Source organism: Malus sylvestris, chromosome 15, assembly GCF_916048215.2.
Source record: "Malus sylvestris chromosome 15, drMalSylv7.2, whole genome shotgun sequence".
Lineage (NCBI taxonomy): Eukaryota > Viridiplantae > Streptophyta > Magnoliopsida > Rosales > Rosaceae > Malus > Malus sylvestris.
In genome coordinates, this window is record NC_062274.1 from 36,991,995 (window position 1) to 37,010,589 (window position 18,595).

General features: G+C 36.1%; 1 protein-coding gene and 1 pseudogene across 1 annotated transcript; one reads left to right on the forward strand and one right to left on the reverse strand.

The window, feature by feature from the left end:
- Nucleotides 1–292: 292 nt before the first annotated feature.
- On the forward strand, nucleotides 293–1,401 carry LOC126602942 (photosystem I P700 chlorophyll a apoprotein A1-like; annotated as a pseudogene).
- Nucleotides 1,402–2,673: 1,272 nt separating this feature from the next.
- LOC126602943 (uncharacterized) lies at nucleotides 2,674–3,105 on the reverse strand. Its single transcript, XM_050269746.1, has one exon. It carries the CDS (start codon nucleotides 3,103–3,105, stop codon nucleotides 2,674–2,676), a length of 432 nt encoding a protein of 143 aa, XP_050125703.1.
- Between the last annotated feature and the right edge of the window lie 15,490 nt (nucleotides 3,106–18,595).

Consider the following 18,595-nt stretch of genomic DNA (forward strand, 5'->3'; position numbering starts at 1 on the left):
TAATAAAAGAAATATTGGAATGACTAAATTTAAATACTGAGATATCTCTTAGTAATGACTTCTTGTGAAATTTTGATTTGGAATAGAGTACGAAATAGAGTAATATGTTCTTTGTAAGCCCTAAAGTATAAAGTAGTTCCGTTTAGGAACCTACAATTGAGATATCAATGCATTAGGTTGCACAAAAAATGGTTTTTGCGAATTAAAGTCCAGAAAGGGATTTTATAAGATTTAAAGGGTCCGTTAAGTGCCTCACGACTATGTCATAATAGATCTGAACAATTGCCCTGGATCAACTTCTAGGTCATAATTGATTTGGTGAATAACTAAAGAAAATAGATAGATGGGAGATGGAAGAGAAAAAACTAAGTCTAAACATCTCTCATAAGTTCACTAATTACTTAACTATTTATTGGCGGGTTTCTTTGTTTGTGTTGTTTGGAAAGAGGAGGACTCAATGATTATTCATTCACTGAAACCAATAGTTAAAATTTTGGTAAATAATTATTTCGTAAAAACTTCTTTCAAGGAATGGGCTAGATCAGGTCTGTTCTTAAGAACAATAGCTAAGGGACCTGATACTACCACTTGGATCTAGAATCTACACGCTGATGCTCATGATTTTGATAGCCATACCAGTGATTTGGAGTAGATCTCTCGAAAAGGATTTAGTGCCCATTTCGAACAACTTTCCATCTTCTTTCTTTGGCTGAGTGATATGTATTTCCATGGTGCTTGTTTTTCCAATTATGAGGCATGGCTAAGTGATCCTACTCACATTGGACCTAGTGCCCTGGTGGTTTGGTCAATAGTGCATCAAGAAATATTAAACGATGATGTAGGCGGGGGTTTCCGAGGAATAGAAATAACCTATGGCTTTTTCAAATTTGGCAAGCATCTGGAATAACTAGTGAATTACAACTCTATTGTACTGCAATTGGTGCATTGTTCTTTGTTACCTTAATGATTTTTGTTGGCTGGTTCTATTTTCACGAAGCTGCTATGAAGTTAGCTTGATTTCGAGATGTAGAGTCTATGTTAAATCACCATTTAGCATGGCTACTAGGCCTTGGTTCTCTTTCTTGGACGGGGCACCAAGTACACATTCCTTTAGCATTTAACTAATTTTTAAACATTGGAGCATATCCTAAAGAGATTATGCTCCCTCATGAATTTATCTTGAATGGCTCAACTTTAACCTAGTTTTGCTGAGGGAGCAACCCTTTTTTCACCTTGAATTGGCCAAAATATGCAGAATTCATTACTTTTTGTGGAAGATTAAATCCAGTAATTAGAGGTCTTTGGCTAACCGATATGGCACACCATAATTTAACTATTGTAATTCTTTTCCTGGTAGTGGGTTACATGTATAGGACAAACTGGGGAGACTTAGAAGGGTGAGATAAAATTAGTCTATTTATGGCATCATATCCACAGTTATCGCATTCATCATAGTAAGAAGCTCCAGCTCCGTATCAAAGTCATGGTCGTCACTAACGTCGCTATCATCAATATCTTCACTATCATTAATAAGAAAACTCTTGGGCTTGTTAGCTAAGAACTTGTTTTGAAATACTCTAATGAAAGGAACATATGAGTTTGTCGTTAGGTATTTGACCAAATAGGATCGTCTGGTTCCTATAGAACCTATCACTAAAATATCATTCTTGTAGGGCTAAGCGGAGCGAAAAGTGTTTTCCATGAGATGGAAAATGAAAACTATTAGCCCTACATGAGGTTTGTGTATAAGTGATTGTGATATCTGTCTTTTAGCCCTACAAGAATGATATTTTTTTGTTGAAAAAAAAAAAGATCAACGCAAGCCCAAGGTTTCACCTTTCGTTTTAGTATGTTTTATCATTTTTTGGATGAGGATAATAACTTTCCCCATCGCCCCTAGACCAACTCCAATGGGGACTAAAAGCCAAATTACCCCCCAAACAATCTCCAATCCATGCTAAAATTTTGGGCTAAATGCCAAATGTTATTTCTGGACCAAATACCCCCTAGGTTCCCCCCCCCCCACGAGATTGGACTTGCTAGCCTTTGGGCCAGTCTCGGCCCGTTCACGCTCCAACGTGCCCCACGCGGAGCGCCTGCATTTCGTTCCCGACAGGGGTGGGCCTCGCTATCAGCGGTTTGTCGGCCACCCATTGAATTCCAACGGCTACATTTTGAATCAGACGGCAGTTTTCAAGGACCGTTGGTTGATCCAACGGTCCAGATTCAAATTTGATTTTTTTAAATATGTTATTTTAAAATACATTGAATCCAACGGCTGAGATCAAATATAATCAAATCTAACGGTAAAAAAAAAGATCTAACAGCCCAATTTAAATCCAACAGCTAAAATAATTTAAAAAAAAATTATGTAACTCAAAATTCACCAAAAAACTCTATAAATACCTATGTATTTGTTTAAACATCCACACAAAACTCAATTTTCTCTTACAATTCTTCGAATTTATCTTTCTACCATTTCTTTCCATTCCAAATTGTTCAACATGGTAAGAGAGCATATTAGAGGTCGTAATTAGACTTGTCATGATGGCCCTTGAATTGGCCAGCCCAAGCAGTAGGACAATTCTTCCACTCCCAATGCATACAATAGAGACTTCCTATCATGCCAGGGAAGCCTCTTTTGTCTGCCTTGCATAGAAGCCTCTTCAAGTTTTAACGATTTGGGTTGCAGAGGTATGTGGCTCTATATATGCCTTCAATTGCCTTACAAAAGTGCTTCAGGTTCTCAATAGCAATACTTTCTGCAAGTCGGCAATACTCGTCAGTTGAGTCTGCAGAGCACCCATTAGCTAGCATGCGAAAAGCAGATGTGAGCTTCTGATGAGGTGATAGACCATGTCGGCCTGTGGCATCTAGCCTTCTTGCAAAGTAGTGGTCGTGATTAACAAATGCATTCAAGATGCTTTCAAAAAGCTCTCTCCTCATCCGAAACCGCCTCCGAAAATCATGAGAAGGAAATCTCGGACGCTTGATGAAATAATCTTTCATCATTCGGTCATGACAGTCTTCTCTATCACGATGCACATATGAACGCCCCGTGACAGAACCACGATGGCTAGATTCGTCATGGTGCTCAGATTGCATAAACGAGTTGATAAGTTTAACTTTGACGTTGAACAATTATGCATCCTCAATCTCGATCCTTGCTTGGTATTGTGCCATCTGCATTGCCATGCTACGCCTTCTTCTATCACCCATTGATGAGATATTAAGGATTTTTAGGAAACAAAAACTCTTTGAAAGTTGAAAGATTGGTGAATATAGAGGATGATTGAAGGTTGAAAGGTTGTGTGATCAACAAATACTGGACATATGTTTATATCGAGGATGATTGATGAAAGTTGAACGGTTGGTGAAAATTGAAAGTTTGGTGTTGAACGGTTGGTGAATTGAAAATTTGGTGTTGAACGGTTGGTGAATTGAAAGTTAGCCCAGGGTTGAAAGATTGGTAAAAGTTGAAGGCTTGCTTTGTGGAAAATTTAGTCATTTTTCAATATTTATCGGAATTTAATTTTTTTTAGATTAAAATGTTCATAAAATTAATTTACGATAGTCTACATATTTATTTATTTTTTAAATTTAATTTACGAAAAAAATTAGCCTAAGTTCATTCTTTAATAATCTCGGGCTAAAATTTTAGGCCAAAACGGTTGGAGCAGAAAAATTGTTTTTGGACTAAAAGCTAAATTTTTTGGGCTAAAATATTTGGCTTTTAGCCCAACCATTGGAGATGGTCTTACTCAATAATAACAAGATTTTTTTTAGTTATATTTTTATTTTAAAGAAGAGGTCGTTGAAACTAAACTAATAGACGACGTTAAAATTTTTATTATAACCTTTTAAACCATTATTTGGGATTTTAGAAATTATTATCACTATATAAATTCCTTAAACCCAGTTAAATTAATAAAATCCCCGTTTACATTTTTAGGTAATTATATGAAGAATGCGTAAACTTTGAGTGATCTATTTAGATCCTATGTTTCGATTGGAAAATAGATCAAGATATAATATATGTATATAAACACTACTGTTTGGCACATTTTCGAAAATTTCTACATCTTCAATAATGTTTCAAACCCCGCAACAAGATACAATTTGCCAGTCTAAAAAACTAAAGCAAGAATTCAAAAGATAAATCATAAACAATGTACTCAAACAAACTCCGAATGAACGAAATCAAAACCTACATAATCCATCTAATGGCCAATACAATACTAAAATGAAACGTGAAAGAATCTAAAGAAAATGTATCCAAAAAATTAAAATTAGTAAAACCAATACTTCGCAATTATCATACTAAAATCCAATGTTGGATGTGATTTATTTAAACTGTAAAAATGAAAACTGCAATGGACTTTCTATTTAAGTGGTCAAATGAAAACTGCAACGGAACTACAAAAGCCACCAATACGAAATTGTCACAAAAAATTTATGATTGTGCACAAGAGTAGAAATCCTGGTTGTGTGAGCTTCACTTGTATTTTCATTCTCATATATTTAGCAAACAGAATAATCAAATTATAGACAAGTAAACATCCCATAAATATAAAACTAATATCATTAGTAATCAAAAATCGAGGCAAAAGAGCACATGCACAGGGACATTAAGACAACTATACGCCAATAATATACAATTCCTGTGTAATATTTAAGCACGTACCTGAGTACCTCACTTAGGGCTTTGTAAGATTTATCTTTATACCCAACAAAAAAAAATGACCCAGACCAACCATATACACATGCCCTCTTGTTATTTTCCATTCGGACTTTTGGAATTTGACTAGCAATGCACATTCTCCGGTTCCTATAGTTTAGTGCTTATCTCATCGGCTTTGACGATTGTGAGTCTGTGACCCACAAAGTATTTTGATATACGTTTATATCATGTATTGCTCCGCTGGCATTTAGTCTCTTGGTGGAGACTGTCCTGGAGTTCATGAAGATCAACCCCCTTTATTAATTTTCGTCGGAAGATAACAGTGACTATTATTGAGAGCATGTGATCATATATTTTGTTATCCTTATATGTTTCTTTTTCTTTTTCTTTTTAAAATTTTTGAGATTATTATAAGCGAGAAAATCATGTAACAAATGAAATAAGAACACGTGTACAAAGTAATAAATTTGTGTTGATGTATTTAGGGTTACAATCTCTTTACAACTTTTGATCCTCTGATTTTATCTCCAAGGTGAAAGAATTTATTGGAAGAAGTTATTTGTCACTCACCTTAGCTGGTAGGTAGCATGGGTGTATGCATGGGGTGCTGTCTAACAACTTGAGTATGGCTGTCATTCTCACTAATTCAAGGAATTGTTAACCTTGCTTTAGTTGTTAGTCAAGTTGCTGCCCTTGCTTTAGTTGTTAGGTGATTAGGCGTAAATCAAGGAAGGAAGATTGTTTTTTGTTCCTTGTTTTTCTCTTCTTCCCACGCTCATATATATGAGCTATCTTTGTACTTTGTTTCTTCATAATAAAATATACACCTTCAAATTTCAATATGGTATCAGAGCAGTGATCTTAATCGACCTGCTTCTGAGTTGTTTCTTGAGAGATCTGTGAGCTTTTCCTGATTCTCTATCATGGATGAAGAGAGTTCAATGCATGGTGAAGAAGTTAGTTCGCATGTTGTGCCATCTTCATTTCATTTAGATGTTGATGTCAACCCAAATCAATGTCTCAGTTCTGTCTTACTAAATGAGTTCAATTATCTTCCCTGGGAGAAAGCAGTCACTCTTGCCTTGGGAAGACGATCAAAACTTGGTTATGTTAATGGTGTTATTCCAGCGCCTAATGTGTCCCATCATATTACAATGATTGGTTGTGCAAGGACCAGTTGGTCATGTCATGGCTACTCAATTCTATGGATGAAAGATTGTAGAAATTTTCAGCTACGCTGAATCCTCCTGCATCCTTTGGAAAAATCTCAAAGAAATGTATGGGAATCAGAATAATGCAGCTCGAGTATTCCAGTTAAAAAAGGATATTGCTGGTCTACAACAAGAAGGAAACTCATTTGTGCAGCACCTTGGGAAGTTAACCACCATGTGGAACGAGTTGAATGTCTATCGGCCACACACCATTGACGTTGCCGTGCTGACCAAGAGAGCTGATGAAGACAAAATATTTCAACTTCTTGCGAGTTTAAGTCCTGAATACAAAGATCTCAGAAGTCATGTCCTCAAGAATCCTAATCTTCCCTCATTCTCAAGTGTGTGTGCCACGATTCAAAGGGAAGAAACTCGCAGAAAAATCATGACTGTGGAATTATAGGCAAATATACCAGAAGCTAGGGTATATCTCTCTAACCACAAAACTAGTGAAGAGAAGGGCTACAAAGGAAAGAAACCTATTGTGAAATGTAGCTACCGTGACACTGGTGGACATACATGAGATCATTGCTGGATTCTTCAAACCTGAACTAAGGCCCAAGTTTTCTAGGGACAACTACAAGGGTTTTCCTAAGGGTTCACACAATTTATCCTACAAGGCAAATCATACCGTCACCACTCATTCCGAGGGAGCACATAAGTTCACCTCCAATCCAGCCATCCTAATCAATGAATTTGCTGCCTTCCTCCACAAGAAACAAGGTCATGGAGACAATGAAGGATCAACTAGTCAAGGTGACAACAAACAAGCTGCTCTACTCGAGCAATTTACTGGTTTTTTGGATGAAAATGAAGATGTGACACAACAAGATATTCCAGGTATCTTACAATCCTTCTCAACTGCTCTCAAAATAGGTAATGTGCATGATTATTGGATTATAGATTCAGGAGCTACTGATCATATAACTAACAAGTCTACAAATCTGCATAATTTTGAAAAACTCTCATGTCCATCTCAAGTGTCAGTTGCTAATGGCAAGGGTGTTATGGTTGTAGGGAGAGGGAAAACACATTTGATTTCTAGTGATGTCGAGTCTGAGACTCTTTATGTTCCCTCATTCCCTTTTCAGCTTTTATCTGTTGGAAAAATCACAAACTCATTAAACTGCCTTGCTATTTTCTCCCAAAAAACTATGGTTTTTTAGGATATCACCACCAAGAAGACGATTGGTGAAGGTTTTTTCTTAAATGGCCTCTACTACCTTTCCAAGCATGTCCAAATTCCCAAGGTTTTCCAAGTCACTTCAAGCCTGGTTCAAGCACAACAACTTTGGCACCAACAACTTGCACATCCTTTTGATAAAGTTCTGTCTTTTTTTTTTCCAAACCTGTGCAAAGTTACAAGTTCCTGTGATGTTTGTCACTTCTCTAAGTTCACTAGATTATCTTTCACTTCCTCCTTGTCTAGGGCTAGTAATCCTTTTGAAATTGTGCATTCCGATGTTTGGGGACCAGTCCTAGAGTCCTTTGACGGATACAAATATTTTGTAACTTTTGTGGATGATTTCACAAGGATCACTTAGTTGTATCTTTTGAAATTTAAAAGTGAAGTGTTGGAAGTTTTTCAAGATTTTTATAGACTTGTAAACACACAATTTTCTTCAAACATTCATGTCTTATGATCAGATAATGGCTCCGAATATATGTCCCATAACATGTCTAACTATCTAAGTACACATGGTATATTACATCAAACTGGTTGTGTTAGAACACCTCAACAAAATGGGGTAGTAGAAAGGAAGAATAGAGATCTACTTGAAAAAACTAGAGCTCTTATGTTTCACTCGAATGTGCCTAAAAATTTTTGGTCACAAGGTGTTCTTACTGCTGCATATCTCATCAATAGATTGCCTAGTAAGATATTGAACTTTAAATCACCTTATGAGGTCTTGAAAGATAGACAGATCAATCTATCCCATTTGAGAGTTTTTGGATGTACTTGCTTCGTTCACATACAAGCACCAAATCATGATAAACTAGATCCAAGGGCTGCCAAATGTGTTTTCCTAGGCTATTCATCCCCTCAAAAGGGTTACAAATGTTACAATCCAACAACTAGGAAAATAGTTGTTTCAAGAGATGTGAAATTTGAAGAAACCATGCTTTACTTCACTCAACCTCTGAACTATTCTAGAGAGGGGGAGAATTTGCTTAATTTGTTCCCAATACCATATCCAAGTGAAGAGGGTACAATAGATATTTCAAGGGACTAGGTATTGAATGAGGTTGATTCTCGCAACCTGTAGAATTTTCCACCTGTGGTTCCTGAAGAACCTATCTCATTAGAACCCTCAAGTAGTCCTTCTAACCAAGAAACTTCTCAATTGCCAGCAACTCAATCTCCCACAGTTCGTCGAAATCCTCCCCGTGAGAGGAAACTTTTACATGATTATGTAACTTACAATGCCAGGTATCCATTGACTTCTGCTATTAATTACAGCAAAGTTTCATCCTCATTTGTTGCATTCCTCAATACAATTACTGAAACCTATGAACCACAAAGCTTTCAAGAAGCTAATCTACACAGTGAGTGGATAGCTGCTATGGCAGAAGAGCTTCAAGCTCTTTATGAAAACAATACCTGGACTATAGTGAAACTTCCTAAAGGAAAAAAGGCTATGGGAGGTCGTTGGGTATACAAGACCAAGTTCCATTCAGATGGCATGATTGAAAGAAACAAGGCTCGTTTGGTTGCTCGAGGATTTACTCAAACCTATGGAGTGGATTACAAGGAGACATTTGCTCCCGTGGCAAAGATGAACATTGTGAGTGTGCTATTATCTGTTGCCATTAACAATGCATGGCCTCTTTTTCAAATGGATGTTAAAAATGCTTTTCTACATGGTGAGCTTGAAGAAGAAGTTTTCATGAAACTGCCTCCAGGTCATCCTCAATCAAACAATCCTGAAATGGAGTGCAAACTTCATAAATCCATTTATGGTCTCAAGCAAAGTCCACATGCATGGTAGGCCAAGCTTAGTCATGTTCTAGAAAGAGTTGGTTTCTGTCGGAGCAATGCTGATTCTTTCTTATTTGTGCGTTCAAGCATATCGGGTAAACTTGTGGTGCTTATTTACGTTGATGATCTCATTGTGACAGGTGATAATATGTTAGAGATTAGTGCTCTTAAACAATATCAGTCACAAGTTTGCTATCAAAGATCTCGACATTCGTAAATATTTTCTAGGGATCGAGATGGCACACTCTCACAAGGGTTGTTTTCTAAATCAGCGCAAGTATGTTATTGATCTTCTTCGTGAGGCCAACATGACAGATTGTAAACCTACTCGCACACCTTTGAATAGTAACTTGAAGCTGCAATCTCACGGTGATCTCATTCCCAATATAGAGTACTATCAGAGATTGGTTGGCAAACTCATTTATCTAACTATCACTCGCCCTGATATAGTATATGTCGTGAGTCTTGTTAGCCAGTTTATGCATGCTCCAAGCATGGATCACATGAAGATTGTTCATCGTGTGCTTTGATATTTGAATGGCTCCATTGGTAGAGGGATTCTCATGCGCAACAATAATCACACTCATATCTCAGGATATACAGATGCAGATTGGGTGGGGAACGCTCTCGATCGCAAGTCTATCGCTAGTTTCTGCACCTTCGTAGGAGGTAACCTAGTCACCTGGAAGAGCAAGAAACAAAACGTAGTTGTGCGCTCTAGTGCAGAAGCAGAATACCGTGCTATGGCTTCGACTGCTTGTGAACTTATTTGGCTCAATAATCTGTTATTGGACTTAGGGTTTCCTCATCAGCAACATATGTCTCTCTACTGTGATAATCAAGCTGCGATGCACATAGCATCAAATCCTGTCTTCCATGAGCGAACTAAACACATTGAAGTTAACTGCCACTATATTTGAAACCAAGTGCAGTCCAAGGTGATTGATACACACTTCATTCGTAGTCATGATCAACTTGCAGATATCTTCACAAAAGGATTACCGTTTGCTATTTTTCATCACCTCTTGTCCAAGCTTGGATCAATCGACCCATTTGATCCAGCTTGAAGGGGAGTATTGGAAGAAGTTATCTGTCACTTACCCTAGCTGGTAGGTAGCATGGGTGTAGGCATGGGGTGCTTCCCTTGCTTTAGTTGTTAGGTGATTAGGCATAAATCAAGGAAGGAAGATTGTTTTTTGTTCCTTGTTTTTCTCTTCTTCCCATGCTCATATATATGAGCTATCTTTGTACTTTGTTTTTTGTTCCTTGTTTTTCTCTTCTTCCCATGCTCATATACACCCTCAAATTTCAATTGAATATGTGTTGATGATTGGGGGGGTCGCAATGCCCTGATCTTGAATGAACGAATGCCTCAAGGTTTTGGCTTGTGGCGATGGAGGAACTGGCACGTGTAAGGGTGCTATGTGGTTTATTCACAAGTGTGACGAAAAATGCAAAGAGTTTTTTAAATCTTTTAAGTCTATTGGAATTTGGGGGTTAGGAAGCTTGAGCATTTGCGTGTTTGGATGAATTTTTGACCCCTTTGTTTATCTTGGAGCCTTATGTTTATAGCTTTCTGAGTATTGCCTATGGCTGGATTTGGCCTTGATTGTGGACTTGATTAATTGACAAAAGAACCATGACTTGATTTGAGGCTTGGTTCGTGATTTGACTTCATCAATTAATTTGTTTGATTTAAATTAAAATAAATTAAAGAACAATAACGATAATTCTTTAACTATTTTCCACCAAATGTCGCCGTGTGACCCCTTAGTGACTCGTTCAGTTTTGATGAGTCACATGTCATGTGTACAATTTGTGAGACACATGGTTCATGCCACGTAAGCCCTGGTATGTTAAAATTTAATGTGCTGGTGAACCTTTATTTCACCAAAATTTTGATGTCTCCAATTATATGTTGTAATTTAAGTGAATGATAGATCTTCTATTTTCAATCTTAGGCATTAATATTTGTATTATTCATAATTATGTGATTACAGGTGGACATTTTACTAGAGGTTTCTATTGTATCAATCTACCGTTGTGTGATTCTTGTTGAAATATATACTCGAATTGAAAAATCAAAATAATTTTAAATATCAAGGAGACAGACAAAAAGGATTAGAAACCACTCAATGAATTTAATATAAAAGTTTTCTTTTGAGTTATTTGAGATCCAGGTACTTGGGATCCTATGAACGAATACATGGTCTCTCTGAATCCCATTGAATTTCATGGATTATACCTTTCATTCCACTTCAAGTTTCTACATTAATTCGAGGAGTGTTGGAGCTACGCCAACAAAGTCAATCTTGAGAAGAAATCTTTCAGGATAATATTTGAATATTTGGTTTTATCTATACAATAAATTGGCAATGTCACTCATTAGAACTATCTAAATTAAATGATATACATCCAAATTAATAGTGAATCCAGGACAATGGAATGATGGAAGAAGTAATCTGAAGGAGTTAGACTACATAGACCTTCTTTATAACCAAAATGTTAAAGAGGTTCGTGGCCATAGTATTATCTGAGGGACATTGGTAATCTGAATAGACTAATACGTACTATGTCTACTTTAATTGGAAGGATGGAAAGTATCAAACCATTCGTATGGGGTCACTAAAACAAGTATGTCAGTGCTCGTTAAGGGGATGGGTCCACTGAATACAATCAAACTAGAGTACTTGCATATAGTTCTACGTACATTCAAGCAAGTAACTTAACTAGTTGGAATAATGTAAGTAGTCATCCGACCTGAGACCAGTGATTTAAATATCGCCGATAATATCGAAGATGATAATATCGTTTTTTTGAGAGGGCGATATTTTCACACTTATCCACTTAATTATCGTCAATATATCGATATTTTTGTCCATATTATCGCAATAATATCGGAGACGATATTTTCAGCATTGTAATGCATTATTTGGGCAATATATCGCGATATTATCGATAATATCGCGAGATGAAACCCAAAAATACTTGAAAATTGCTGAAAAGTCTCAATCTTGAGCATAGAGGGATTCGAACCCCTCCCTTTGTCAACCACGCACCTGGGCCTTATCCAACTCGCTACAGATGTGTTTGTGATTACATATTCAGCCTGTAATATTTACATGGTCGTTAAGATGTCTGCAAGGCTTGCAAGCTAATATTTATTATCTAGGATAAATTTCTATATTTAAAAAACAAACACCAAGGGGATTCAAACCCCTCCCATTTTACTCTTTCAACACCTTGACCACCATATCACTTATGCTTTTGTGAAAATATGCTAAAATATTTATATATATGGTTTTGTTTTGAATTCTTTTTGCAAGAAACAAATTTGCACATGACAATGAATCTTTGACAATTTCTTTTCAAGTATCTACTTTTGAACTACTCACCACGTTCACTCACCTAACTAATTAGTTGTAGTCATATTTCTATATATATGGTTAGGTAGTTCTATTTCTATATATACAAATAAAATCAAATGGTCCCATGCCGTCCCTTATTCTCAACATCTCTCCAAAACAAAACATAATGCTCATGTTATTCTCAACATCTATCAACCTCAATTTCCCCCAAGTTAAAAAAAAAAAAACTGAACTATAGTAAGTTATTCTCATTCATTATTGTTATTTAATTTGCATGTTTGTTATTATCTATTCCAAATTTTTGGTGGTATTATATTTTAAATTGTGTCAATTAATTACTTAATCAATGGCATGTGGTTTTTAATTTTTCTATTTTTTATTTGGTCACTTACATGTGTGTTTATTGTCTCTTAATTCATTATTAAAGACTTTATATGTTTGCATAACATTTTGTTACATTTGTGTAATTATTATTTTATTGTTGGTCCACACAGATTCTATTTGGCCTTTACACAAAGGGTTCCATATTTAAGGTAAGTTTACAAAGTTATATTTATATTATTGTAATTTATACAACAACAACAAAATTTGTGTGGACCCATGCATGTGATCTAAGAACCAAATAATACTTGCATGTTAATTTTTTGAAGTAATTAAGTAATGTTGTATAATTATTCCCTAGGATAATTTTAATATGTTTAATGTTATTTATTATTTTATTATCAAATTCGATTATTATTCATTAATTTTAGGTTTTATTATTCCATATTATTTTTATAATTACTTAAATTCTTACAATCATTTTCTTTACTTCCTATTTAATTCTTCTATAGAATAACTTTATTATTTAGGTTCTCTTATATAACCGTCACTACTATATTTTTTGGCCAAAAAATAATTGCCTAATTTCCATGAAAAATAAATATAGGTACGTTTAAGATGTCTAGTGGAGTTACTAAACGTGATCCAGCTTGGGAACATGAAGACCCAATAGACGAAAACAAACATGACACAATTTGCAAATATTGTGGTCGGGTAATGAAGAGTGGCAGAGTGACATGACTTAAGTACCATCTTAGTGGATTAGATCTAGGAAATAATGTCCAAAAGTGAAGGCATTCATCACCATATTATTAAAAAAATAAAAAACACTAGAAGGAAAAGAAAACACATGGAATGGAAAATATTCGAGCTGGGCTATGAGAATAAGTCATTGGCCAAGCGGTTGACAGTGATGATGATGACGATGGGGACGAATGTGATGATTACATGGGACCTGAAGAACGACTACGTGCCTCCATACAGTCAGCATGGGAAAGAGAACACCTTCATAAAATTCCTAATAGAGCACAAGGTTCCGGGATAAGTGGTGGTGCACAAATGAGACGGGGAGCAAGTGTTAGAGAATCACAACCAACAACACCAATAGCCCCAAGTTTATATAAGTCATCCAAAGCACGTCAAAAGAGTGTTTGGAGTTATTTCACTACAGGTAATGTGAAAAAGGGAATGGGGTGTCTAATTAGCAAGTTCTTTATCTATGAAAATGTCCCTGCTGAGAAGGCATCATCACATCATTTAAAAAATATGGTATTAGGATGTCAACAGGCCGGTGTTGGAGTACAACCTCCCACTCCCTATGAGGTAAGAAACAAATATTTGGAAATGGAGTATAAAGACATTGATGAGTATGCTAACAAGTTGAGGTCAAAGTGGGAAACTAATGGTTGTACAATCATGTGTGACGGATGGACTGGCCTAACCCAATTGTCTATCATAAACTTCATGGTATTTGATGAGTAGATTTTATATTATATATTTTACCCTAATCTTAGTATATTTTGGTTAATATATTGGAAGAATTTTAATACTTTGAATTGTATTTTCAATATAGGACTTTCGACTTCCTCTGGAGCAAAACAGGACCAAATGGACGAATTTTGGAGTAATTCCAATTGGAGGACGTTCGTGAGTCACTTAGCTTGATCGTATCAAAATTTGGGATTTTTTCACCAAGCGGTTATTTTCTGGCGATGAAATAAAGAAGCAGTGCGCAGTGCTGGAAAATGACGTTTTTGGGCTTAAATGACGTTTTTGGAGCCCAATATGACCTCGGATGGGTTCGTGGCCTTCTGGAAAAGTGTTCAGAATATTCCAAACATCAAATCCAGCTATATTGGGCCAGTTTTGGAGCAGCTTATGGGCCAAAACGTGGCTGTTCAGATTTTAGACGAATTTTACTATTTTTATTTAGGGTTTTTATTAATTTTAGTTTGCTAGGGTTTGTGTGGAGGTTTAGCAAATATATTGCTTGGCCGTCTACAGTTTTAGGGACACTTTATTTTATGCAATATTGGAGACAGAGAGAAGTGCTAGGGTTTTGAAGATTTTCTACTTGAAGGTGTTTTCAATCCTTTTCTTAAGAATATTTTCTATGATTTCAATTATGAATATGCGGAACTAATTTCGTTTGCTAGGGCAAAGCCTTGAGCCTTAGCATGAATATGTGATTTTTATTTAATTGCTTATGATTGATTGCATGCGTACTTTGAATTGTTAATCACCGGGATAAAAACTATCTAATTGTTTTAATGCCTGATCACCATTGGGATTTTTAGAAAAGTAATTTGATGCAATTTTGGTCGGAAGGTTCCCTGAAATTGACGCTGGCTTCTTGTGATTAATAATTGTAATTTCTCTTAGGATGAATATCACGTCTTAAGGATTGCATGGTTTTTCAAAGGATTTTCATAAAGCATAATGAGTCTTTCATGTTTAGATTTGATCCGAACGTCCGGACGGGTTGCATGTTAGATATACGTTCTATGTTGGAGGCACCACAATTTCAGCCGCTCAAATGCAGGTCGTACGGTGGAAAGTATAGTGCTTGATCATGCTTTTTGGACTTAATTAGAACATGTGTGCCAAGTGTTTGAACCTCTTTACAAAGTTTTATGGATCGTTGACACAAAAGTGTATCCTACTATGAGGGCAATATATGAGTTGATGCGTGTAATGAAGGAGGACTTGGAAAGAAAACATGGTGCAAGGTGGGTCATAAAGATAATTGATGACCGATGGTATAAAACATTATATCACGATTTGCATGTAGCAGGTATAAATTATGTCATAATTTGCAATTCATTTCTTTAGTTGCATAAGTATTATTTCTCTTATTAGTGTATGTGTTTCTTTGAATAGTATATTATTTGAATCCTCATTACCAATACAGATTCGGTGTTGGAGATGATAGTACCTTTATACGGGCTATACATAATGTATACTCTAAATTAGACCCTACATCACCAGCAATTGGCCAATTTGGAAATGAGGTACACAATTACTTAAATTATAATAATTACATTATTGGATTAAACTAACACGATTTATTGAATTCAGCTAACATGGTTTAAAGATGCAAGAAGAACTTTTGGAGAACCAACATCAGTTGCTGCTTGAACAAAAATGTCTTATAGTGAGTGTAAACATATTTCACTATCAGTTTATAATAGAATTTGTTGGAGTTATTAGGCTTATCAACATTGTTTTTCATTATAGCTGAATGGTGGATCATGTATGAGACTGATGCACCAACTGTGAGAAAGTTAGCAATCAAAGTATTATCACAAACATCTTCCTCATCTGCTTGTCAAAGAAATTGGAGTACATTTGCACTTATACACACAAAGAAAAGAAATAGGTTGGCTCATAGTAGGTTGGAAAAATTAGTTTATTGCAACTACAACATGAAGCTTCAAATTCGAGATAAGGAAGCAGAAATATATCATGTCGACCGTGGTGACCCACTAGATGTGTTTGATATTGTTGCTGAAGATGATGATACAGAGGGTAACCAACTTTATTAATAGATTAGACCTCTTTATTTAGATGATGATGAAGGCAACCCAGCTTTAAGAGTTGCTGAAGAAGCACGTAATGAAGGGATAAATGTAGAAAGAGTATTAGAGGAGGAGGTGGAATCTAGCAGCGCTGACTCTTTGGAAGAACTTTTGCGCCCAAGGCCAAGAAACACTGGAATTCCACCTTCTTCCAATCCTACACAACCACAAGATCCTGCTGATACTAATGATAGCTCTAGTACAAGATCAGGAGACTCACATATCATCGGAGGTAGGAATGATGAAAGATATAGTGGAGCTGGAGGTAGTGGTGGATATGAAAACTATGTTGGACCACCTCCCGGATTTATGAGCCCCTTCATTGGTGAGGCAAACTTCATGCATGCAACACAAGATGGGGACCATGGCAGTAGGCGAGCAGGACCAGGAATTGGTGCCATAGGGAAGGACTACACTCGTAGAGAAAGAGGCAAGGGGACTTTGTCAAGTCAAGAAGATGACTTGTTATCTATAACTTCGAACTCTGTTGGAGTGGGAAGTAGTAACTATGGTTATACTCATCACCAACCATTTCTCTACCTTTCATATCCCATTCCTGTTAGGATGGAATCGAGTGAATCATCCAAAGAATCCGAGACTTAATCTTCAAATGATTTTGCTTATGGACAACGTCAACCAATCTCGGATCCATATGGGTGGCATGTTAACAATTACATGCAAAACTATTTTGGGGATTTATCATTTGATGACTACTCTTCACAATACACTTACTTTACACATAAAGATGATGAAGATAGTGAAAATTTTGAACCTCATAGGAACTCTATGTGGTACTAAGTCACTCATGTATCTTACCATGCAATGTATAAAGTGTAAAATATTGTACTAATTCATTATATACAAATGATTATGGTGTGTTTAAACTTCTTTCATTAATTACTACATATTTTCTACACTTACAATATTTGCTAGCTCGCTATATAATCAACTTAAATCAGTTAAATCCATCATGCAATGCATTTCCTTCCAATTTTTTTGTGACAAACTAATAGATAATTGACTAAATAAACATCTTGCAAAGTTTCAATAAAAAATTTCAAGTTTTTCTTATAATTTCCGTGGTTTTTATTCAATTTTTATCGATATTGATAATATCCCGATATTTCCATCGAAATTTCCGTGTGTTTGGACTACCGATATTTCCGATATCATCGATATTTTAGACCTTACCTGAGATATCATAGTTGTTTTAAGGATACCTTGCTGGTCATTTCACAATGAGATGTGACCACATCTCATCTTGGATGTGTTCTATGCATTATTGGTGTCGCTGATTTATCCTAAGAGACATGTGAATCTTATCCTTAGTATGAAAGGATGAATACTCTAACATATGATTCAGGAATCTTCAGCCGAAGTATCAAGCATGATAAAGAAAGGCATTCATATGCATCTAAAATGAATCATATAAGTTAGTATGATCACCTTAGGGGTTTGACATATAGTAACCATACCCTGACAATGTGATTAAGAGTATTGAATTAGAGAATGATTGAATTGCATTGTAATTGCAACTGAATAAGTTCTCCAACCAATTCTACATTAGCTTGGGTGGCAATGACATATGGCTAGATGTTACTCATGACTTGTGGATGATTAATTAAGTAATCATCAGACTAGAGCATGAAAAGTGAGTTTTAATTCACTAATTGATTGTATGTACATCAATATACTATCATGGTAAGATAACTAAAGGATGATGGAATTGATTAATTAATTAGATTATATAAGCAACGAGACAACGCTACTAGGCTTAAAAGAAGTTCGGGTGCTTTCAGGCACATTGGGGCAAACCCATTGGGCTTTTTATTCAAGCATGAGATGAGTTGAAATAAGAAAAGCACTAGCTCAACACAAAGGGAGGTCGGCTATTAGTGTAAGAAAGAGAGGGAGAAAAGCTAAAGTTTAGGCTTAGTTCTCTCTCCCTATGAAATGGGAGTTATTGTGAAAAAGTTTATTTGGGTTTTTGTGTGTCCATCTTGCCTCAAAGAGAAAAATATCATCTCTCTTCCCACAAACTAGAACCGGCCACCATATGGAGAATGGACTTAGCCTTCTCTCTTTTATTTGGTTATTCCTTCATCCATCTCACTGCAATTTGCCCATTTTGCCTTAAAGAGAAAAACACCCTCACTCTAACCACACAATTGAACATGCCACCATAAAGGGAATGGAGCTAGCCTTCTCTTCTCTTTTCAGTTATCCTTTCATCCATCTCACTACACTAGTGGGTGTGGATCTTTAGAGGCCTTCAACTTTGAGGGCTAAAGGAGAATCAAGGAGATCCAAGCTTTTCAAGATAGAGGAACAAATGAGTGAAACTAAGAGGAGGGGGTTCCAAGAGAAAAGAACTTAGAGGTGGTCAATCATTGAACTTAAGTCTAGATCCAAAGGTATGAGATACAGATCCTTCACTTTGCTCTTCAATATGTATC